The sequence below is a fragment of the Heptranchias perlo genome, chromosome 5, assembly GCF_035084215.1.
Source record: "Heptranchias perlo isolate sHepPer1 chromosome 5, sHepPer1.hap1, whole genome shotgun sequence".
Lineage (NCBI taxonomy): Eukaryota > Metazoa > Chordata > Chondrichthyes > Hexanchiformes > Hexanchidae > Heptranchias > Heptranchias perlo.
Genome location: NC_090329.1, coordinates 61,071,471 through 61,093,929, shown reverse-complemented (window position 1 = coordinate 61,093,929; position 22,459 = coordinate 61,071,471). Strand labels below are relative to the sequence as shown.

The 22,459-nt window shown below is 43.7% G+C and overlaps 1 protein-coding gene across 1 annotated transcript in view; it reads left to right on the top strand.

The window, feature by feature from the left end:
• Positions 1-22,459, top strand: part of gckr (glucokinase (hexokinase 4) regulator) — a 71,526-nt gene that overhangs the window by 47,632 nt on the left and 1,435 nt on the right. The window contains exons 11-20 of the mRNA XM_067985273.1: positions 818-916; positions 7,160-7,257; positions 10,398-10,407; positions 10,824-10,963; positions 12,914-12,996; positions 13,423-13,519; positions 13,630-13,727; positions 17,846-17,929; positions 18,039-18,188; positions 20,463-20,597. Of these exons, the coding sequence (XP_067841374.1) occupies positions 818-916; positions 7,160-7,257; positions 10,398-10,407; positions 10,824-10,963; positions 12,914-12,996; positions 13,423-13,519; positions 13,630-13,727; positions 17,846-17,929; positions 18,039-18,188; positions 20,463-20,597 (994 nt within the window). The remainder of the gene's footprint in view (positions 1-817; positions 917-7,159; positions 7,258-10,397; positions 10,408-10,823; positions 10,964-12,913; positions 12,997-13,422; positions 13,520-13,629; positions 13,728-17,845; positions 17,930-18,038; positions 18,189-20,462; positions 20,598-22,459) is intronic.

The window sequence follows — 22,459 nt, the reverse complement described above, 5'->3', positions numbered from 1 at the left end:
CAGCCTGGTTGGCCCCATTTCCACCCCTGAAAAGGCCTGGATGCCAGTTGTTTTATGGCATCCAGATCACTGAGCACAAAAGCAGTGAGAGCTCTGGGAATTCAGAGGGGTTAGCCTCCCACTGGTCTAGCCTTCTTGTGGTGTCATGGGCCTTATATGGGGAAGATGGATGGTTCTGCCCACCCCAGGCGCTAGCGGAAATTAGTTTTGGCAACTCTTTTGGATGGAAACCCAGCATTTCTGGGACCTTCCCGATTTTCCGCCATGCCTCTTCTGTCCGCTTTACTCCCCTCCCATTGTACCCCAGGTCCCAAGAAAATTCACGACCAATTTCTTCAATTATATTTAAATTGTCAGTCTATTTAGAAGATGTTTTTGTAGTGCCAAAGATTTATTACACTAAATTTTAAAAATAATTGTGTTATTAACAATATGAGTAATTTAAAATGCAATACTAAAGAATCAGGTCATTGAAAATAAAACATTATCTGATTTCTTCCAGTTGGGCCAATGGTGTTTCCACTGACTGAGCTGTGAATGTTGTGATAGCGAATACCCTTTCAATTAGCACAATGAAATCCACCTTGCACTTGATAATTTAGACTGGTTATTTAATAAGTACTATTAACAGCAATCAACTGGAAAGTACAAAATGTAATAATAGTAGAGGCTACTGTTGTATATGCACAAGTCCCAGAATTGACTTAGATATGAAACTGATGCTTATTTTGTTTTTATATTGGATATATCCAAAACAATGCAATGAAATCCTTATCAGAATGAATAAAAATGAGTTTTGTCATTTGGAAATTCACAGGTGCCTGTTGGATTTGCTGAGAAGTTATGAAGAAACTCTGAAAATCACATATTCTCACACTGAAAAGATTGCTGCTTTAGTGAAACAAGCTGGTGCAAGGTAAGGTCACCAGAAAGAGTTCTTCACAGTAAAAAAAATCCTGTGCATGTGTTAATATTTATAGAACACTATAATCTCCTCAAGCAATTAGGTTGCAGAAGATGCAAAGGACAGATGTTGTGAGCAGCTGTAGTGGTCACGCTTCTCAGGCAGATAACAGTACGAGCTTGAAATAACACCAGGGATGCTATTGAACAAACTATATCTCTGATTTAATCCAGGCAATATTTTTTGAAACAAGTACTCAATGCATCACCTGAAAGACACCGGCATCTCCACATCATGAAAGACATACAAGTTAGCTCTGAGAAGTGTGCCCAACAACCAAAAATTAAGTTGATCAATAACAACAGGGTACTGCTAATCTGGGTAATGGATGATCTTTATCACTGATAAGAATGTTGTATCACAGAAATGAATGAGCTCTCACAGTAAAGTATCTTCTGCCACCAAGTGGCTGTTGTGAGTTGATATATTCTTTGAAGTTAACCTCTTAACTTTCCACATAGAACTGACTCTTCATTACTGACAACCTGATTGTGCTTTAAGAGCGACACAAATGCTACAAGCTCATGCTGTGTTTTTTTTCATTTTCCATTATTTTTCTTCTAAAAATGTGACAATTTTTGGCTTAATCTAAAACAATAACTTTCATTTCGAGGGCCAGGTAATAAACTTTGCAATCTATTTCCTTTGCTGCTACTGATTTCTACAATCTTTAAAGGTGTGATTTTATTGCAATAGGGAAACGAGTAATAACAAAATTGTAATGCTGGACGAGGTCTAGAAATTACTTTGACTTTCAAAAAACGACTTGCTACTTTATTATTTTCCTCCAGACGGCCATCACTGATGGTGTGGACATCCAACATTGTTTAGTCATGGCTGGCTGTAAAGAATTGAATCCAATCAGAAACTAGTCAAAGATGAGGCTGTCCAAGAAGTTTGATTGTCTTTATGAAATGTCTGATCAACCTTCTTTCGCTTCTTTACAAATCATGTGGGAATACATTATCATGTCACTTGTATGTGATGTTGTTGAAATAAAAATGATGCATGGTTGTTCTGTTATTTCAAAGAAAAGGTTTGTCAAAGCTTTTTCAGGTAAGACAATTTTCTTTTAAGATTTATGAATAGTTACATTTAAAAATGGATGGACCATTGGATGCTTTAAATGGAGATTAGTTATTCTATGCCACTAATCCTATTTTCAGAAACTAGACATGTAGGTGGTTAAATTGGTTATCCCCCGAAAACAGGCCCTGGGATCACGGTGCGCAATTAACCCGCGCACATTGGTTGAGATGCAAGCAGCAGATAACATTCGTGCTGCCTGATGATCTACATGATTGCTGCGTGCAGCCTGTGCTACCTGCACTGTTGATTGGCTGCACACACCAAGGGGGGCCCCGATATCGGGAGTGGCTCGAACTACTTAAAGGCAGCCTGCGCATCTTAAAGGGGAAAGCTGGAAATCATTTGTCAATTAAGTCTGTGCTACAGGAAAGTGAGGAATGGCTACACCTGCAAGAGAGCATGCACCAAGGTTCTCGGACGACGCATTAGAGACCTTGGTGCAAGAGGTGGATGCACGGATGGGCATCCTTTATCCACAGGGGAGGCAAGAGGCCCTCTAGACACATGCTGAAGAGGCAGTGGGAGGAAGTCGCACACAAAGTAAATGCCAAGAGCATTGCACCATGCACATGGATGCAGTGCAGGAAGAAGTTCAATGATTTGACATGAGTGGTCAAGGTGAGTGAATTCAACTATCAAGTGGCATATCCTACCAACTGCACCACTAACCTCATCCACTGTTCCACGTGCTACACCCTCCCCCATCACCCACCTACCAACAAGCTCTTTCCACCAGTCCGTAACTCTTCAAATCACCTCACACAGTACCACTCTTGCAAGCCGAACACCCACAACTTGCAGGTGACACACACTGACAGCTATTCAAGCATGATAGCCACATCACCCAAACACCTTGCAGGACACTCACTGACACACTTCCCTCTGTCTTGCAGGAGAAGGTGGCGCAGAATAACAGGCAGCAGGAAAGACTTGGGGGAGGACAGGCTCGCCTACACATCCTCACCCCATGGAGGAGACAGCGCTGGGGATCATTGGGCGGGCCGTCGCTACGGCCGTGGCCACTGACGGTGCTGGAAGTATCGAAGATGAGGGCCTCTGCATACCTAATCCTCCTTCTTGTTTCCCACTTCCCCCTCATCCTCATCCCACAATCTTTTATGACTCACGTGCTTCAGATGGTGTGAGCATGCACGTCTTACTTTCTCCTCTCCCCGCACCACAACTCAACCCGTGTCCTTTTGTCATTTCAGATACCCAAGAATTGGAACCGGCACCATCAGAGGAGGCAGAGAAAGATGACAGTGATGAAGACACACCATCAGTTGATCTTACACTCGCAGCCACCAGCTCAGAAATGGATATCACAGGTGCCAGCTCGCCGGAGTGCGAGGTCACTCACTAGTTCTGCTGTGGAGGAGTCAGATGATGACATCGATGGGCAAGGCTACAGAAGAAGGCTGATGGATGTACACCACCAAATGCTTGGTGCACTGGAAAGCCTGCCAGAAAGCCTGCGCACAATGTCAAGGGGCATGGAGGAGTCCAGCTCTAACTTGGCACAGGGCTTTGCGCAGAGCTTGGAGCCCATCCTTTCCCACATGGAGCAGGTGGTCACCTCTATCAGCACACCTGTGGAACCCACCATGATGCAGCATCTGATGGCCAATGTCACAACTTCCATTGCAGCACAAACATCCGCCATCCAAGATCTGACTGCTGTGTTACAGGATCAGACTGCTGTTATCATGGCTCTGGGTTTCACTGTGGAATGGGTCTTTCAGGGTATCACAGCAGTCCAGCAATTTGTTCTCCAGCAGATCACCAGGATTGCTGAGGTGCCACCCCAGGAGAGTGACAGTGGCACCATGGAAGACGAACTTGCTGTCCTTTCTCAGGATGACAGCATTCCTGCTCCCACCCCTGCCACTCCACCAGTGCCCTTGCTGTTTCCTGTCAGCCAGCCAGGCCAGACTGCTGAAGCCCAGGCTGAGATGGTGCAGTCTGAAGCCGGGCCCTCCTGGCCCAGAGCTGCTAGAGATCGTCCTCCAAGGCCATCTGCTCGCTCCTCAATTGAAGGTCAGCAGCTTTCCACCACCCATGCTCCAGCCACTGGAAATGCACCTTGTAGGAGCACTAGGAAAGGAAAAAGCACACGAACAACAGGCACTGAGGGAATGCACAAAGGTGAATAGAATCAGTTTGTTTCAATCATTTCATGTGTTAATTTATAAATGTGGATTTGAATTTGCATTTGGTGTTGGTTTTTATTTCTGCTTTGAGCTGAGGGAGGAAGCAATGTGTAATCATAAGGTGGGGGGGGATTTGATAGTCATGTGGGAGAGGAAAGGTAAGGACTGTGGGACTGTTGGTGAATGGGGAGGTGTTGTTGAGGTTACTGGTATCACTCATTAATAATCTGATCACACAGAACTCCGGCAGACAGGGCCTGTCTACCTTGTAGCTTCCCTGCCTCTTCCTCCACTTCCTGCTGCACTTCTTCCTCCTCCACCTCTACTTTCTCCTCCACCTCTTCCTCCTCTTCATCCTCCTCCTCCTCAGCTTCTTCCTCCTCTTCCTCTGCCTCTTCCTCTTCCTCTTGCTCAGGTTCTCGTCAGATAGGCGGTGGCAAGGGCTGTTCCCTCATAATGGCGAGGTTGTGCAGCATACAACGATAAATCTTGATACCCGCTCAACTGAATACTCTAGGGCTCCTCCAGAGCAGGCCAGGCATCGGAAGCGTTGCTTGAGGACACCTATGATGTGTTCGATAATGTTCCTTGTGGCAACAAGGCTCTCGTTGTAGGCCTACTGTGCACTTATGCATGCGTTCCAGATCAGAGTCACAAGCCACTTCGTGGGGGATAATCCTTGCCTCCCAGTAGTCAGCCTTGACTTGCCGTGCTGGTTGAAATATAGGTGACATATTGGACTGCCACAGAATGAAGGAATCATGACTGCTGCCAGGATCGTGGGCATTGACCTGCATGATGAGCTGTGTGTGGTCACACACCAGCTGCACATTGAGGGAGTGGAATCATTTTCTGTTCATGAAAAAGGCTGAGTTCAGATGTGGAGCACATATGGCAACATGTGTGCAGTCAATAGCACCCTGCACCATGGGGAAGACTGCAATGCGAGCAAACCCTCGTGCTTACTACTACAGCTTTTCTTTGTCAAGGGGGAACGTGATGAATCTGTTTCTGAATGTGTACAGAGCCTCAGTGACCTCCCTTATACAGCAGTGCACTGCAAACTGCGAGATGTTGCTTATATCACCAGCAGCAGCCTGAAAGGAGCCAGAGCCGTAAAAATTAAGCGCCATGGTTACCTTGACAGCCACAGGCAATGCTGTTCTTGCCCTGCTCTAAGGCTGCAGTTGTGGCTGCTGCAGTTGACAAATCTAACCTCAGCCGTCTGATGCACTGGTTGTTTCTGAAGTTGAGGTAAGAGAATTGGTCTCTGAAAGCCCTTGTTGAATATGGCCTCCTGCTCTGTGCCCTGCGCCTCCTCCTCCTCCTCCTCCTCCTCCCTCTTCTGGCAGCTTGTTCTGCTCTGCGTGGCCTCTCTGCCTGCTCCCAGTCATGTTCAATTCCCAGAGGAAGCCCTACAGGCCATCCATGTCTGGCAGCAACTTTGTTCAGCACACTATTTTAAATGCCACTAACAGTACTGCAAAACCACCCAGACCACTCTCTATAGAATATTGCAACTTTATCCAAGTATAGGAAACTTCCACAAACTTCCTCAATTGTACCAGCTGCCAGAATAACTAATCCAGCAACTAACCTGTAACTCCTACATGATCCCTTTAAATTGTGCTGGTGGGGGGGGGGGGTCCTTCATGCCCTTTAACTCCTGTTCAGCTGTGTGAGGTTAGGACAGTGCGTTGGCTGGAGCGGGGAGTTCGAAAATGGCACCAGCTGCTTCAAATCAGCGTTGCACACTGATTCACGTCATAATCTCCCTACTCTACATGCTGCGCCGTTCATTAGGTGCGCAAACACCTTTACCAAGATGGCCTCCTGCACACGTCACACCGGAAGTGTGCACGCACATCTCAGACAGGGCTTAGATGTCCGCATAGCGCCTACAAAATGGGCGCTATACAACCCAATTTAGGCCCCAGTGACTGTAGCTAGTCAGTAGAGTGCAATAAACATGTTACACTTTTGGCCAGCCTCAAGCATTTTCAGCCATTTCTTTATTTTAATGTGACATTGAACGTAATGATTGGACTTAAACTGGGGGAAATCCATCTTTCCAGGATTTCTGCAGCTCTTCCGTCAAAGTTACAGCAGATTAGTGGGAGAACTCCGGTGGAAATTCACCCCTTACTCAGACTTCTCTTAAATAGATTTATTATAAACTATCAATCAGTTTCACCGTAATAGTGAGGGTGTACTGCGTTATTGGAGATTGGAGGTGGCAATGAAACAGTGGCCTCTCTCAGATGAGGCATTAAACTAATGCCCGATCTGCCTGCTCAGATGGTTGTAAAAGATCCCACAGCACTTTTTAAGGAAGAGCAGGGATTTTTCCAAGTGTCCTAGCCAACAATCCTCCCTCAGCTAATATTATCAAAAAGAAATTATCTGGTTATTCGTTCATTTGCTGTTGGTGGGACCTTGTGTGCAAAATTACTGTCTACATAACAACAGTGACTGCACCTCAAAAGCAATTGATTAGTTGTAAAGAACTTTGTGAGATCCTATAGTACGTGAAAAGTGCTACATAAATACCAGTACATTCTTTCTCTTTCTTTAACCTGAAGAATAGATCTGGAGCATAAGTTTCAAACTTGACCCTATGGGCTCCCCAAGGTCATCAGATTTCTGTCCATATTTCTGACTTTTTAATTTTTTCTGTATTTGTTGACATACTAGCACATTAATCCATTGTTATACACCAATAACTAATATATTCTGCACTGATTGTACTTTTTTCCTTTGGATAGCTGGCACTGCCTTTTGGAGGTTAGGACAGGGAATCCCTAAGAGTGTATCAATGTTTGCCGGGGTCCTCATCACAGAAAAGTTTGAAAACCACTGATCTAGAGTACTTCACTAAGGATGCAAATCAGTAATTAATTAATACTGCTTTTATGTTTTGGAAACATGCATGTCATATCTTTGGTCATTTCTTTAGCTTACAACAGAATGGCCATATATACTACATTGGATGGAAATCACTTGGAGTTATGGGAATCATCGATGCAAGTGAATGTGTACCGACGTTTGGCGCAGGTAAGTGGACTTCTACTGTTCGATTTTATGTGAGCATCATTTAGAAAAGAAATAGTGGTGTTGGAAGAACTGGCAATACACTGAAAATTGTTACTCAGATTACCTTTGGGAGCCATAGAAAAATCATTTTATAATGGAAGGAGGATGTTATATGGTTTTTCTATTCAAGTAAAGACATAGCCAATGTACATCACAGCAGGAGTTTTTTTTTTATTCGTTCATGGGATGTGGGCGTCGCTGGCGAGGCCGGCATTTATTGCCCATCCCTAATTTCCCTTGAGATGGTGGTGGTGAGCCACCTTCTTGAACCGCTGCAGTCCGTGTGGTGACGGTTCTCCCACTGTGCTGTTAGGAAGGGAGTTCCAGGATTTTGACCCAGCGATGATGAAGGAACGGCGATATATTTCCCAGTCGGGATGGTGTGTGACTCGGAGGGGAACGTGCAGGTGGTGTTGTTCCCATGTGCCTGCTGCTCTTATCCTTCTAGGTGGTAGAGGTCGCGGGTTTGGGAGGTGCTGTCGAAGTAGCCTTGGCGAGTTGCTGCAGTGCATCCTGTGGATGGTACACACTGCAGCTACTGTGTGCCGGTGGTGAAGGGAGTGAATGTTTGGGGTGCTGGATGGGGTGCCAATCAAGCGGGCTGCTTTATCTTGGATGGTGTCGAGCTTCTTGAGTGTTGTTGGAGCTGCACTCATCCAGGCAAGTGGAGAGTATTCCATCACACTCCTGACTTGTGCCTTGTAGATGGTGGAAAGGCTTTGGGGAGTCAGGAGGTGAGTCATTCGCCGCAGAATTCCCAGCCTCTGACCTGCTCTCGTAGCCACAGTATTTATATGGCTGGTCCAGTTAAGTTTCTGGTCAATCGTGACCCCCAGGATGTTAATTGTGGGGGATTCGGCGATGTTAATGCCGTTGAATGTCAAGGGGAGGTGGTTAGACTCTCTCTTGTTGGAGATGGTCATTGCCTGGCACTTGTCTGGTGCGACTGTTACTTGTCACTTATCAGCCCAAGTCTGGATGTTGTCCAGGTCTTGCTGCATGCAGGCTCGGACTGCTTCATTATTTGAGGGGTTGCGAATGGAACTGAACACTGTGCAATCATCAGCGAACATCCCCATTTCTGACCTTATGATGGAGGGAAGCTCATTAATGAAGCACCTGAAGATGGTTGGGCCTAGGTCACTGCCCTGAGGAACTCCTGCAGCAATGTCCTGGGGCTGAGATGATTGGCCTCCAACAACCACTACCATCTTCCATTGTGATACATCAGGGTTGTACTGGAAAGCTAATACATTAAATTCAATACAAGTTTTCTTAGCACATTAAACAGCAACCCAATAAAGTTTCAGTTTTGCCATATTAGGAAGTTTTAAAGTGGACTAAGTTGCTGACCTGAAACTCAGTTACAATGATGCCATACTGGCAAATTTGCAGTGCAGAAATCACTACAAGACAAACATTTACAATGCAAGTTTGCAATCCAAAGCAATCTCATTATTGTGTATTCTATAACACCTTTCCATGGTAAGACTATCCCTACATCAAAAATGAAAATCAATATTCGATAGCTTGCCTTGTGCAAAAAAACTAAGCACACAGCTCCTTGTTCAGTTTACATAAAGGTTTGGGCATTATAGAATCATAGAATCATAGAAATTTGTGGCAAAGAAGGAGGACATTCGGCCCATCATGTCTGTGCTGGCCGAGAAAGAGCCAAGCAGCCTAATCCCACTTTCCAGCTCTTGGTCCGTACCCCTGTAGGTTGCGGCACTTCAAGTGCACATCCAAGCACCTTTTAAATGCGAGAGGGTTTCTGTCTCTACCACCCTTCCAGGCAGTGATTTCCAGACCCCATCACCCTCTGGGTGAAAAAATTTTTCCTCAGCCCCTCTCTAATCCTTCTACCAATTATTTAAATCTATGCCCCCTGGTTATTGACCCCTCTGCTAAGGGAAATAGGTCCTTCCTATCCAGTCTATCTAGGCCCCTCATAATTTTATACACCTCAATTAAATCTCCCCTCAGCCTCCTCTGTTCCAAAGAAAACAACACCAACCTATCCAATCTTTCCTCATAGCTAAAATTCTCCAGTCTTGGCAACATCCTCGTAAATCTCCTCTGTACCCTCTCTAGTGCAATCACATCCTTCTTGTGATGTGGTGACCAGAACTGTACGCAGTACTCAAGCTGTGGCATAACTAGTGTTTTATACAGTTCTAGCATAACCGCCGTGCTTTTATATTCTATGCCTCAGCTAATAAAGGAAAGTATCTCGTATGCCTTCTTAATCACCTTATCTACCTGTCCTGCTACCTTCAGTGATCTGTGGACATGCACTCCAAGGCCCCTCTCTTCTGTTTCATCTGTCAGTATCCTCCCATTTATTGTGTACTCCCTTGCCTTGTTTGCCCTCCCTAAATGCATTACCTCACACTTTTCCAGATTGAATTCCATTTGCCACTTTTCTGACCAGTCCATTGATATCTTCCAGCAGTCTACAGCTTTCTTCCTCACTATCAACCAAATGGCCAATTTTTGTATCATCTGCAAACTTCTTAATCATGCCCCCTACATTTAAGTTTAAATCATTGATATATATCACAAAAAGAAATGGACCTAGTGCGGAACCCCACTGGAGACAGCCTTCCAGTCATAAAAACACCTGTTGACCATTACCCTTTGCTTTCTGCCACTGAGCCAATTTTGGATCCAACTTGCCACTCTCCCTTGGATTCAATGGGCTTTTACTTTTCTGACCAGTCTGTCATGTGGGACCTTGAAAGCCTTTTAGCCTCGCTAAAATTCATATAGACTACATCAAACGCGCTACCCTCATTGACCCTCCTTGTTATCACCTCAAAAAATTCAATCAAGTTAGTCAGACACGACCTTCCCTTAACAAATCCATGCTGACTGTCCTTGATTAATCCAGGCCTTTCTAAATGATGATTAATATTGTCCCTCAGAATTGTTTTCAATAATTACTTACAATTGTACTGGAATGTGAGTGAAAGTTCACACTGATTCAAGAAGGATAAACTAATTTTTTTTTAATATCTCCAATCATTATCATTTATTTGGTCCTTTCTCCTCCACATTTCCCAGAAATGACATTTTTTAATTGTCCATGGTTTTTCCAGGCAAAAAATTGTACGTGCAGAAGATGTGATAGGCTTGTACTGAGCAGAAGCTTCCAGTTGAAGATTGGAGTTTTTAAACATGATTGTTGAAAGGATTACAGTGAATCATCACTTCTGACTGCAGATTAAGCCAGCCTAAGCCTGAGCTGCTCACCAGAAGCCCACCCCAGCACATGCAGATGAGGCAAGGGGCATGGCCTAGTTGTCCTTAGAATTTCCCTGACTGTCAGTCCATTTACTGCATCTATAAACAATAAAGATGGCTGTGGTAGGTCCAGTGCAGTGTCCCAGAGGCAGGAAAGGAATCAGAAAGGTCAAAGGTTAAGCAGGGTAGCAATCCTGCAGTGTTGTTTTGGCTGGAAATTACTTCCAATATATAAAAGCTGAAAATTCTCTGTATTGAAAGGTATTTGCTGAATTTTGCAGGCAATTTAAGGAAATAATACATTTCCTTCTTGGAATTCCATTGTTCCTGTGCTTTGAGGAGGAGGATGATGAAGACATGCAGGAGGAGAGGATGGAAGCCAGGAGAGTGCAGCATCATGTACGCAGGCCACGCCACTCAGGTATCCACCTCACAGGGTCAACAGACCAAGGAGGAACTATCTGGATTTTTCTTACATGCACTGTCTGTGAAAACTGCGGATACAGTAACTGAGATGTGCCAGCTGTTGGAACCTAGCCTGCAGCCTCTTTCCATTCGGGGCACAGCCTTGTCAGTAGTTGTGAAAGTGACAACAACACTAAATGTTTATGTATCCAGATGTTTTGAAGCAGCCTCTGGTGACGTTAGTCATATCAGACAAGGAGCAGTGCATTACATCGGTGACAGATGCCTTGTTCAGCCATGCCTTCAGTTCATTAACCTCCCCGTGGATCCGGCAAAGCAGACAGACAGACAGAGAGAGAACGACCAAATGCCCAAGTGCAGGGTACAATTGAGACCCCATCTGAATGCACCATCACATTCATCAAGAGGAAAAAATTTTGTTCACTTAATGTGCAGATAATGATTGATGCCAGCCCCTTCATTCTGCATGTCAATCCATGCTACTGAGAAGCAGCCATGATTCTTTTATTCTCAGGCAATCCAGGATAGCTGCACTGGTCAGCAAGAGCACCATGTCAGGATGGCTGAAGGGGGAGCAGTGGTACCTACTTCAGTCATAGCTGATGACTCCTTTCTGTCATCCAAGGACAGAGGCTGGTAAAAGATGCAATGACGCAGAGTGCTACACAAATAATAGTTGACCAAACCATTTGTAGTCTCAATTCCCAATTTTGTTTTATGAATAGGTTAGAAGGAGACCTACAGTGCAGTCCAGCAATGGTTTCGAGAATTGGCTTCTTGCATTATCACCGTGACTATTCCTTGTGCCTAAAACTCTTTTCACATGTAACCCTAACCTCTTACTTCTACGTGGTGCTACCTGTCATGAGGTTGTGAGGTTAGTGACTGGGTCTGTACCAATGGAGCCCTCTAGGATTCAGATGGCAATCATCTAAGTGTTGCTAATGTCCTTACAGGATCTATATCTGGTATGATATCGTTTGTACCAGGCCCAGGCCAGAAGCTCCCTCCTTTGGTGGATTTGGAGGGGGGCTGCAATGATGCAGCCGCATTGTCACTGTCATAGAAACAGTGATTTCTGTGACCATCTTTTGCAGCCCACTAGTCCTGGACATGGGCTCAGTTGAGCTAATGATCTTTTGGCCTGTGTGAAAGCAGGCCAAATAGTTCAAATTAAGTACTGAAAGCCCTGAGCTAAGATCTTCAAGGCATCAATGGAAGCAATTGATGCTGCCACTCCAAAAGCAAAAATTACACTTAGGACCTCCTCTTATTGTCTTGATGCTGCAGAAATTTCCTGGACTGCCACACTCACCAGGGTGCTCTTCATGTCATGCCATACCTCCTTCATGATGTTGCAGACGTGGTTCATGGACTCCTCCAATTTATATGCCCTCTGCAACACAAGTGGAGACTGTCTCCACTACCTGCTCATGAGATATATGGTCCGGAATCATAGATCTTAATAAAGACTGGACCTCTGAGATCTTGGTCCTTGAGTTCGTCAGCTAAGAGCAATCACGTCTGCCCCCTCTGGGGAGAGACAGCTGCTTCCACATCATTCTCTAAGCACATTTACCCACCTTGTTCCCATATCCCTTTATCCCCTTTTCTTTCATCCATCTATCCAGTCTAATCTTGAATGTTGACATAGTTTCTGCCTCAACCACTAACCCTGGAAGTGAATTCCACAATCTCACAATTCTCTGTTTAAAGATGTTTTTCTGCTCTCTGTTCTAAACCTCTTACATTTAATCTTGTATCTTTGGTCTCTCATTCTAGTCCCCTCAACTACTGGAAACTGACTGCTTCTATCTGCTTCTGTCCCATCCTTTTATAATTTGAAATGTTTCTTTCATAAATTTTAGGAAGTAGGTACCATTGTTCACAGCTGTGATTGAAAACATTTTTCATCCCATAAACATTGCTGTCATATTCATTTTTTGATGCAGATTCAGTCACGTTCATGGTTTTATAGACAATGGCTTCAAAGAAATGGGAAACAATGATGGAGATATGTCAACACTGGTAGGTGGCTTAGGTTTATACATCATATTCCAGTTGAAGAGCCAATGGGGCCTATTATAACTTGGTCAAATCAGCGTTAGCAAGGTGGAAAATGGGGTCGGTAGACTCACTACCCCGTTATCGCCAACACTCTGGCCAGGACCATTTTTAAAGGGACCTACCGCTGGGTGGAGGAGCATCTGCCTGCTTCAAATCGTGATCCTACAATATACATAGGATCTCCAATTGCCTTTTTAGGACATAACTGGACAGAGTGTATGCCTTGCAAGCTCCAACCATATTTACAAATGCAAAAGACCGATTTCCTTATAACCCCCCACAAATTTCAAACACAGCTTCTATGGATTTTGTATGGATATATTTGCTTTATATGAATTATTCAAAATTTACAATCAAATGTTATATATACTTTTTTAAAAAAATTAGGGACCAGAATTTGCCATTTCACATGAAGATTTTCTGAAGAATGTGCTTCCCACAATCCACAAGAATGACACTATTGCCTTCACCTTTACCTCAGATGGTATGTAATAAAATTCTTCACAATAAAAATACTGATTGTATTTCTTTATATTGTTATGATATGTCTCACGCACTCTGATGATCTTGTTTTTTTTTGCTCTTTTGGAGAAGATGATGTTGCAGAGATTGAGAAAATTGCACAACAGGTGAAGACGTCAACATCTAATTTGTTTGCAATCTCACACGGAACAGCAGCGCAATACATGCCAGTAAGAAGTCACCTGTTACAAATCTATAAATACCATTGTGCTTTGTCTATGTGATAAACATTTAAACAATATGGGCCCGATATTAGGAGGGAGGCAGGTTGCCAGCGGTGGGTCCTGCCCAGTAAAATCGGTGGGTTCCCCACGCGATCGCAAGTAAATTGAAGCCACTTACCTTGGCTTCCGGGTTTCGCGCTGGAAAGCTGTGCAGCGGGGGGACTGCACACCCGCATCATAGGCTGTCAGCTGGAGGAGCCCTATTTAAAGGGGCAGTCCTCCACTGACTGATGCTGCAGAAAGGAGCAGCCCAGGGGCAAGGCTGCTCCCAGGTTTAATGATGCCTCACTCCAGGTCCTACTGGATGGGGAGAGGAGGAGGGGGAGGACAGAGATCTTCTCCCCCCGGCGGACGAGAGGAAGTGGCCTGCCTCTGCCACCATGAAGGCCTGGCTCGAGGTGGCAGAGGAGGTCACCAGCACCACCAACATATCGCGCACCTGCATACAGTGCAGGAGGCGCTTCAATGACCTAAGTAGGTCAGCCGAAGTGAGTACACTTACTCATTCCCCTACACTCCGTCTGCCACATCACCGCCCCCACCCCACATCTCCTTCTGCGCTGCCAATACTACTCTATCACATCACTCCTCACACCCACTCAAAGCTCATCCTCATCATACCTGCACTTACTCACCTTGCCAGTACTCATCCCGCCACTACCACTCAACCCAATCCTCATACAATCTCATGGCTCTATCTCATACTCACCCTCACCCTCTGATGCATCTCTTTCACAGTCAGCCTCACCCAACCTGCCACTACCTGTGCTGCAGCCACAGGGCATGCATCACATATGTGCAGTAGGCAGCGTAAGGCAAACGTGTCATGAGCATGAAGGGGATTCACAAGGGTGTTTGAGGGTTTGTCATAGTTTTTACTTATATTTGATTTCTGATCAACTCACATTACATATTATATTGTCACCACTACTGCCACGTCTTGGCCATTCTTGACTGGCTTGTGCAATAATGCCCTGTCATGAGGTTCTCCATGAACACCCTTGATGCCACCCATTGGGTCACCCTACAGTGGGTGCATGTGTAGTTGCACGACTACTTTGTGCAGGTGCCTGTTGCGCAGCACTGTGTTGTATAGCTCCACATGGCGGAGGTGGACGGCATGCCTGGCGAGGTTGGTGATGTTGCTCGTCCTCCAATGGAGTGATGAATGCAGCAATGGACCTCCCCCCCCCTCCTATCCTGACGGTGTGAGTGTGAGGGGGTCCACAAAGTAAGTAAATGTGTTTGGACAGCAGAGTTTAGGGTATGATTTAATAATTTGGAGTGTGGAGACAATGGTGTGGCAGGCAAAACTTTGTCTGAGTTGGCAGAGTGCCCTGCTGCAATGAATGAGGGTTTACCCCACACCTGTTAAATGGACCTTTGCAGTTGTCACTGGCTCCTGGCTGCAACACGTCTGTTTAAACAGGGAGTGTTTCCCCCAGCATGGGAAACATGCTCTGGGTAGTCCAAAATCTGAATCCTCCTAAAATCCCCAACTAATGAGGCCTATAAACGACCTCAAGTACCCAGATAGTGATCTTAAGTGGGATCCCGCCAGCTTTGATTGGCGGTGGGAGTCCCGCATGCGGGGGCTGCGCGTGCACTGACTCGCGTCATTGGGGAACCCGGAAGTGGGTGGGTTGGAGCCGGGCTCCGGACTCGCTCCAGGAATCCCCAATTTTAGGAGCCCCCCCGTCACGAACGCACCTGCTCAGCCAACCAAAAATTGACCCCTATCTCCCAATTATAACAGAATGATGTTGTCACAGATATTTGTAATTTTTGTAATCTATTGTTTAGACCTGACTGAAAACCTAGCAAAGGTGAATATCTATTTTTACTAAGGAGTTGCTGGCCTAATTGAAATTATTGGAGAGAGACCTCAAATACTTAACGCTATCTCCATACAAACCAAATTTTAAAAAATAGTTTCACAGCAATCAAATTATTTTACCCACCAAGATTAGTACTCTGGCACAAATACTTCAGCTTAGAAAAATATTTTTTTGAATATAAATTAAATTGAGGTACAATATTCAAATTTCCATGATACTTCCTGTCTTGCATATAGTTACTGTAAAATTTGCCATTGATGCCACAAGAGGAAATAATAATCTGGTTCCGAAATGGAACTCCATAAGATTGCATCACGCCAAGCAGGAGAAACATCACTAACTACCTGTGACTATAATCAAATATCATTTGGTGCCTCTAAGAAATATAGAAGAAGGGAATCTTGTTTACTCACATGAGATCTTCCCTTTTAATAATTGGGCAAAGTTACACTGTTAGGCAATAGATAGTTAGAGAGTAATCCAACACCCTCAACTTAGTTCAATTTAGAGTCCAAGAGAGAGATCTCAGTGAGTAAAGGGCCACTGAAAACAAGAGAGGTTTGGTGTAATAAGAGTGATCGGAATCAGCGGCTGAGGGAGGAGGAAGATCAGAAATTAGAGTAGTCAATACTATTATCTGTTCTTTATTTTCATGAAATAAATCTCAGAAAGAAGATTATGTAACCCCTTCAGGCCACTTTGTAAGACGACCAATAATAGACATCTTTTTTTTAAATTGGCTAACCTGTCCTCGGGGGTACAGGACGTGACACAGTCCCGACCCTCAGGTGGCCCCACTTCCACTGGAATAGCAGCCAGTATTCCTCTTTTCATTGGGCGTACCGGCCACTATTGTTTTGCCAGGCATCTGAGAGGCCAACGTCACGGGAACTCCCAGTGGAGAAAGTTCCCACCCCCGGTCCTGGCCCCACTGCATCATTGGCTTTGTAAGGGACAGGCAGTAGCTCCGCCCTTTACAAGGCCACTCAGAAACTCGGCAGAATGGCTAAGACCCAGCATATCCGGGCCCCAGTATAATTTAACTCCCAGTGGAGTTGCGGCAGGAGTGCAGTGGGATTTCTGTGGAATTTCATCCTTAACTACTTTAAATCATTTTCTGAAAACAAAATTGCAAAGCATTTTATAATTAGAGTCATTTTTCAATGTCTGTTAACTGAATCATGGATGAAGATAATGTGGACTCTACAGTTCCCATGGACTATCACCTCACTGCTCTGATTGAAAATACAGAAAATACAGTTATGTTGAGTGAGCTGACAAACAGGAAAGGCTATTCGCTAGATATAAAATTCCTCCATCTTTTTAAATAATAATAGTTTTCATTTATGTCATAACTGTAACACAGGAAATTCCCAAGGCAGTTTAGAGAGGGGGGGAAACACAGACAAATGAACAGGCACTGTGTTATGGGGGAGAGATTAGTTGGGCTAAACAAAAGCTTGGTTGCAAAGATGGGCTTTGAGAAGGTTTTTAAAGGAAGAGAGAGAAGCAGAGAGTTGGAGGGGTTTAGGAAGGGAGTTCCAGAGAATGAGGCCAAGTACTTTGCCTCCAATGATGGGATGAAAGGAGAGGGGTGGGGGCATACAGAAAAGTACAGTCAGAAGTCTAAAGGGTGCAGAAGGGGATATAAGGTCGGAGAAAGCTTCAGAGGTAGATTCAGATCACAGAGGCATTTTTTTACACTAGGAATATGCCTTTGGGGAAATCCCAATTTATTGATGATAGATGGCGTCTGGCGCACGTCACGCAGGAAACGTGCATGCGCATCCAAGACGCCATCTTGGATGTCGGAGAGGCTGTGTAGCGCCAAAACAACGGGCGCTACACGGCCCAACTTAACGCCCAAGCTCTTTTTTCTTTTCTTTGCTTGAGGTAATAACAATAAGTATAAAATGAGATAATCAAATACCTCCTGTGGCAAAATGTTTCCTCTGTTGCTGACCCTGAGGAGGAGAAAAGAAATGCAGATCAAGTTAGAACTAGTAAATGCTAGGGCTGTTTGAATGTTCTGGAGTTTGGCTTGATCGCCTTAGAGAATCAGGGAGCATTTGTGCAAAACTTTCCCTTCTGAGTTTAAAGGGCTGGGGTAGAGTCCATTTCTGGATAGATTGTCGATGATCTACTTAAGGAGTGGGCTTGATGGGCTAAACAGCCATTTCTTGTTCCATGCCTTCTTATATTCTTTCTTTTTCCATTAATTTCCAGAAACAACTAAAGAATTTGTTTTCTATTATAATCAATGTCACTTGGCCAGTAACGTTGTCCAAGTATGAAGGATGCTATATTCAGGTAATATCTTTTTGTCTCTACCTAACCCATTCTAGACCATCATGATTATCGCTGGTATCTGAAGATGTGTAATGATCATTAAAAACTATGCTGTTCTTCTTTTACCCAGAAATTTCAGTATGAACTGAGTACAAAATGGATGCTGAATGCAATTAGTACCGGTGCGCATCTTTTGAAAGGGAAAGTCTACTACAATTACATGATTGACCTCAAAGTCAGTAACTCCAAATTATTTGGACGCGCTTTGTACATTCTCCAGGTTGGTTGAAAAACAAGTAAAATTGTGCTTTCAAAATTATCTCAAAACTTAATTTTAAATGTTCACAAATGTAAATTAGAATTTTTAATTAAACTGCATGTCCAAAAATCACTGGGATAATGGGAACTATGTGTCCTCATGTCTACCTCTCAGCTCAGCATTTTCCCTATGATGGTTGCATTTTGCAACTATTTGACTGGTACCTGAGCTACCCTGGTTAAACTTTCTAATCTACTCCAAGAGTACAAATCAATGCCAGAGAGTTATTGTAACACAGAGCTGGAAGGCTATGATCAGTCTCCATTCTCAGTCTAGTCATTAATCTATTGCTGATTGTGCTACAGAACTGGTTAGCACTAATCAGGGTAGCTAGTCTTTTTGGTCTACATTACAATTTAGAGGTCCAAGACCTCCTGTTCTGCAGTCTGGATCAGCATAAGACTGAGTCACTAATTTTTAGAAATGGGCTTGATTGAGTTCATATAAGGCAGATCAACATCCCGATTTCAACATAGTCTCATAGAATCGTAGAATGATACAGCACAGAAGGAGGCCATTTGGCCCATCGTGCATGTGCTGGCTCTTTGAAGGAACCATCCAATCAGTCCCATTCCCGTGTCCTTTCCCCATAGCCCTGTAAATTTTTTCCCTTCAAGTATTTATCCAATTCCCTGTTGAAAGTTATCATTGAATCTGCTTCCAACACCCTTTCAGGCAGTGCATTCCAGATCATAACAACTCGGTGTGTAAAAAAAATTCTCCTCATCTCGCCTCTGGTTCTTTTATCTCATCCTCATCTTTCAAAAAATGTTGAGATGACATTTTTTTTTTATTGAGAACCTAGGTGAAGGGCTAGGACCCATACTGAAAGACACCACCAAAACTGAAAAGAATAGGAAAGATGAGAGGGGAAATGTTACAAAATTTTTGTTTCCACCATGGAACCTCATCCACAAGGTGCAGCCCTACGATTTTTCATCTGTAATGGAACTTGGAAAATTAGCCCTGAGATAAGTTAGTAGTCCTTACGTGACATCAAGCCTGGGCTTAAAGACCTATAGACTAGGAAAAAGGGAAGCCTTTAGGAAGTAACAAGCCCAGTTTTGAAGTCTTGAGAATGAATGATTAAAGACAAACATGGTAGAATGAGCCTTGATTTCAGTAGGGATATAGGGAGGAAGGACAGTGTGTAGAGAAACACATCTGTAGCTTAGGATGAACAAGAGAGGAAAATGAATAGGAACAATGACAACAATGATTACTAATTAAATAGAGAGAGAATAAAATTGAGATATAAAGGTTGCAATGAAGAGAGAAATAAGAATCATCTATTAGATAACAGGTTGTTTCTTGTCTTCTATCCAGGAGTGCAAGAAAGATGCTAAAAGACCCTCCCCAGATATAGGAGCACCATTCAAACATTGGATAACCTTAGCCTAATTAGAGAATTAAGTGTTGTTGAGGAGAGATTAAGTTTTTAGCACAAAAGAGGATAGCAAGCTTTTGAGTTGCTATTTTTAAAATAATTTTCATAATTAATTTTAGAAATACAAAGTTTATAGTGCATTCAAGCACAAATAGTACAGAATTTACTTCATAAAAAGTATTACGATTGTGGGTGTTTTTAATAAGATTCTGGAAACAGTTCCGAAATGGCAAGACACCAAAAATCAGAGATTTATCACGACTTATCAAAGTTTAATACAGCAGCAAGAATAATCAGAAAAACCAACACTATGATACCTAGCATATACCTGGCACCTGAGCTTGTGACACCACAGTGAAAGGCATTAAATAATATACTACACATTAATGGGTTGGTCTCCCCTTTTTGCCACCATGAAGGTCACAAAGGAAACTTCACTAGGAATGAACTAACTAATCTTTGGACTTTGGAATCAATGGCCCAGAGAACAAAATTGCTGATAATTTAGTACAATTTGGTAACCTCACTCAGAAAAACCATGAGAACTGCTGGTGAGCAAAGTGAAAAAGTATTCTGAGGTTAGAGTTGAGGAACATTCTTAGGACAGAGTAGAGAAGCTTTAGTTTCCCTTTGGCCCCATGAAGTCTAACTTGATAGAATTTAATGCTGACATTGGGTGAAAAAAGTGGAAAAGTCATTCCCCTGTGCTAACATCCCTCATTTTGAAGAGAGTAAAAATCTACACTAAAAATCTAAAGCGTAAAAAAAAAGTAGCAATCCTAATAAGCATTGGTTAACATGTATATGTGTGTGTGTATATATGTATTTATATTCTTTTCTCCCTTTAGAAGTTTACAGGCCAGACCCAATCAAAATGCTTTGAGACCTTATTACAGGCTATTTATGAAACAGATGAATTAAGTGAAAAAATTAAAAATGTCAAAATTTCAAAACATATTCAGTGTGCAGCAACAATGAACAAGGTAAGAATAATAAACTCTAACATGGCACAGCGAGCTCATCAGAAGTTTGTCATTCTCAGAATCTAATCATCAAACCTGGAGATCTGGGTGGAAACGCAGTTAGAGCTTGTATAGAAGTGCAATCTACTTCAGCTGGAATCTGGAGCCCCAATGTTTCCATATTACAGGCATGTTTTTGTTTTTTCATATTTGTTCATGGGATGTGGGCGTCGCTGGCGAGGCCAGCATTTATTGCCCATCCCTAATTGCCCTTGAGAAGGTGGTGGTGAGCCGCCTTCTTGAACCGCTGCAGTCCGTGGGGTGAAGGTTCTCCCACAGTGCTGTTAGGAATGGAGTTCCAGGATTTTGACCCAGCGACGATGAAGGAACGGCGATATATTTCCAAGTCGGGATGGTGTGTGACTTGGAGGGGAACGTGCAGGTGGTGTTGTTCCCATGTACCTGCTGCCCTTGTCCTTCTGGGTGGTAGAGGTCGCAGGTTTGGGAGGTGCTGTCGAAGAAGCCTCGGCGAGTTGCTGCAGTGCATCCTGTGGATGGAGCACATTGCAGCCACGGTGTTCAGGTGGTAGTAATGTAGTAATGTAGACACCATAAAGAGAAGCAACACACATCAAAAATTCAATACAACCAAAAAATTTTACCAAATTAACAGTACATTGGAGAGAGAAAAGAAATATGCTGCAGATGCAGAAAGCAAGAGTGAAAATAAGAAAATCTGATAACGACATTAAGGGTATCACAGAGGAAACTCACTGATTAATTTCTCCTATCTCTTCTAATGCTGTTACTCATTCCTTCCCTCCCTTTTATACCCTGGGGTACGTACTCTGGATCACGGCTAAAAAAGTAGGCTTTCCCTCCTCCTTTGATTGCTCTCAGCGGTGTGCATCACAAACCAACCTGAATATCCACCCCCTCCACCACTGCTGTACCATGGATGCAGTATGTACTATCTACAGGATGCAGCAACTCGCCAGGGCTTCTTCGCCAGCACCTCCGAAACAGGCAACCTCCACCACCTCCAAGTTCCCCTCCAAGTCAGACACCTTCCTGACTTGGACACATATCGCCGTTCCTTCATCGTCACTGGGTCAAAATCCTGGAACTTCCTACCTTACAGCATTGTGGGAGTACCTTCACCACATGCACTGCAACGGTTCAAGAAGGCAGCTCACCACCACCTTCTCAAGGGCAATTAGGGCTGGACAATAAATGCAGCCTCACCAGCATTGCCCACATGCTGAGAATGATTTTTAAAAAACAGACTGGAAATTGCATCTTTCTCTCTGAGGACAGTTAAACCTGGATCTTCCATTCTGTAGCACAGCATGGTAACAGTTGTTATTGTGCTATCAGTTTTCCTTTATCAATAGAGATAAAAAAAAGTGAAAATGCTGGAATTCTGAAACAAAAACAAAATTCTGGAAATACACAGCAGGACCAACCGCATCCAGAAAGCGAAAAAGTGGGTTAACGTTTCAAGTAATTATCCTTTGTCAGAACCCATGAAGGCAAGTAACCTTCTTTACAGGACTGACCAAACAAAGAAGGCACAACAGATGCTTGTAAATGTTCCCAAGCTTGAAGTCTTTTCAGATTTTAAAAGATCTATTCACAGGCTATTAGCTGTTGCTTTGTACCAGCTTATAGCATTTCTGACCAGCAACCTTTACCTGTTGTTTTTCCCTTCCCTCATTGTTCTGGTCAGTGTTATAAAGAGGTTTCTGTACCTTCTCTTTCCAGTTCTGAAGTAAGGTCTAAATCCAAAACACTAACCTTTCTTTTCTCTTTCCAGATGCTGATGGATCTGCTGTGCATGTTTCAGTTCAATTCTTGTTTCAATTCTTCCTCAAGCTGCTTGG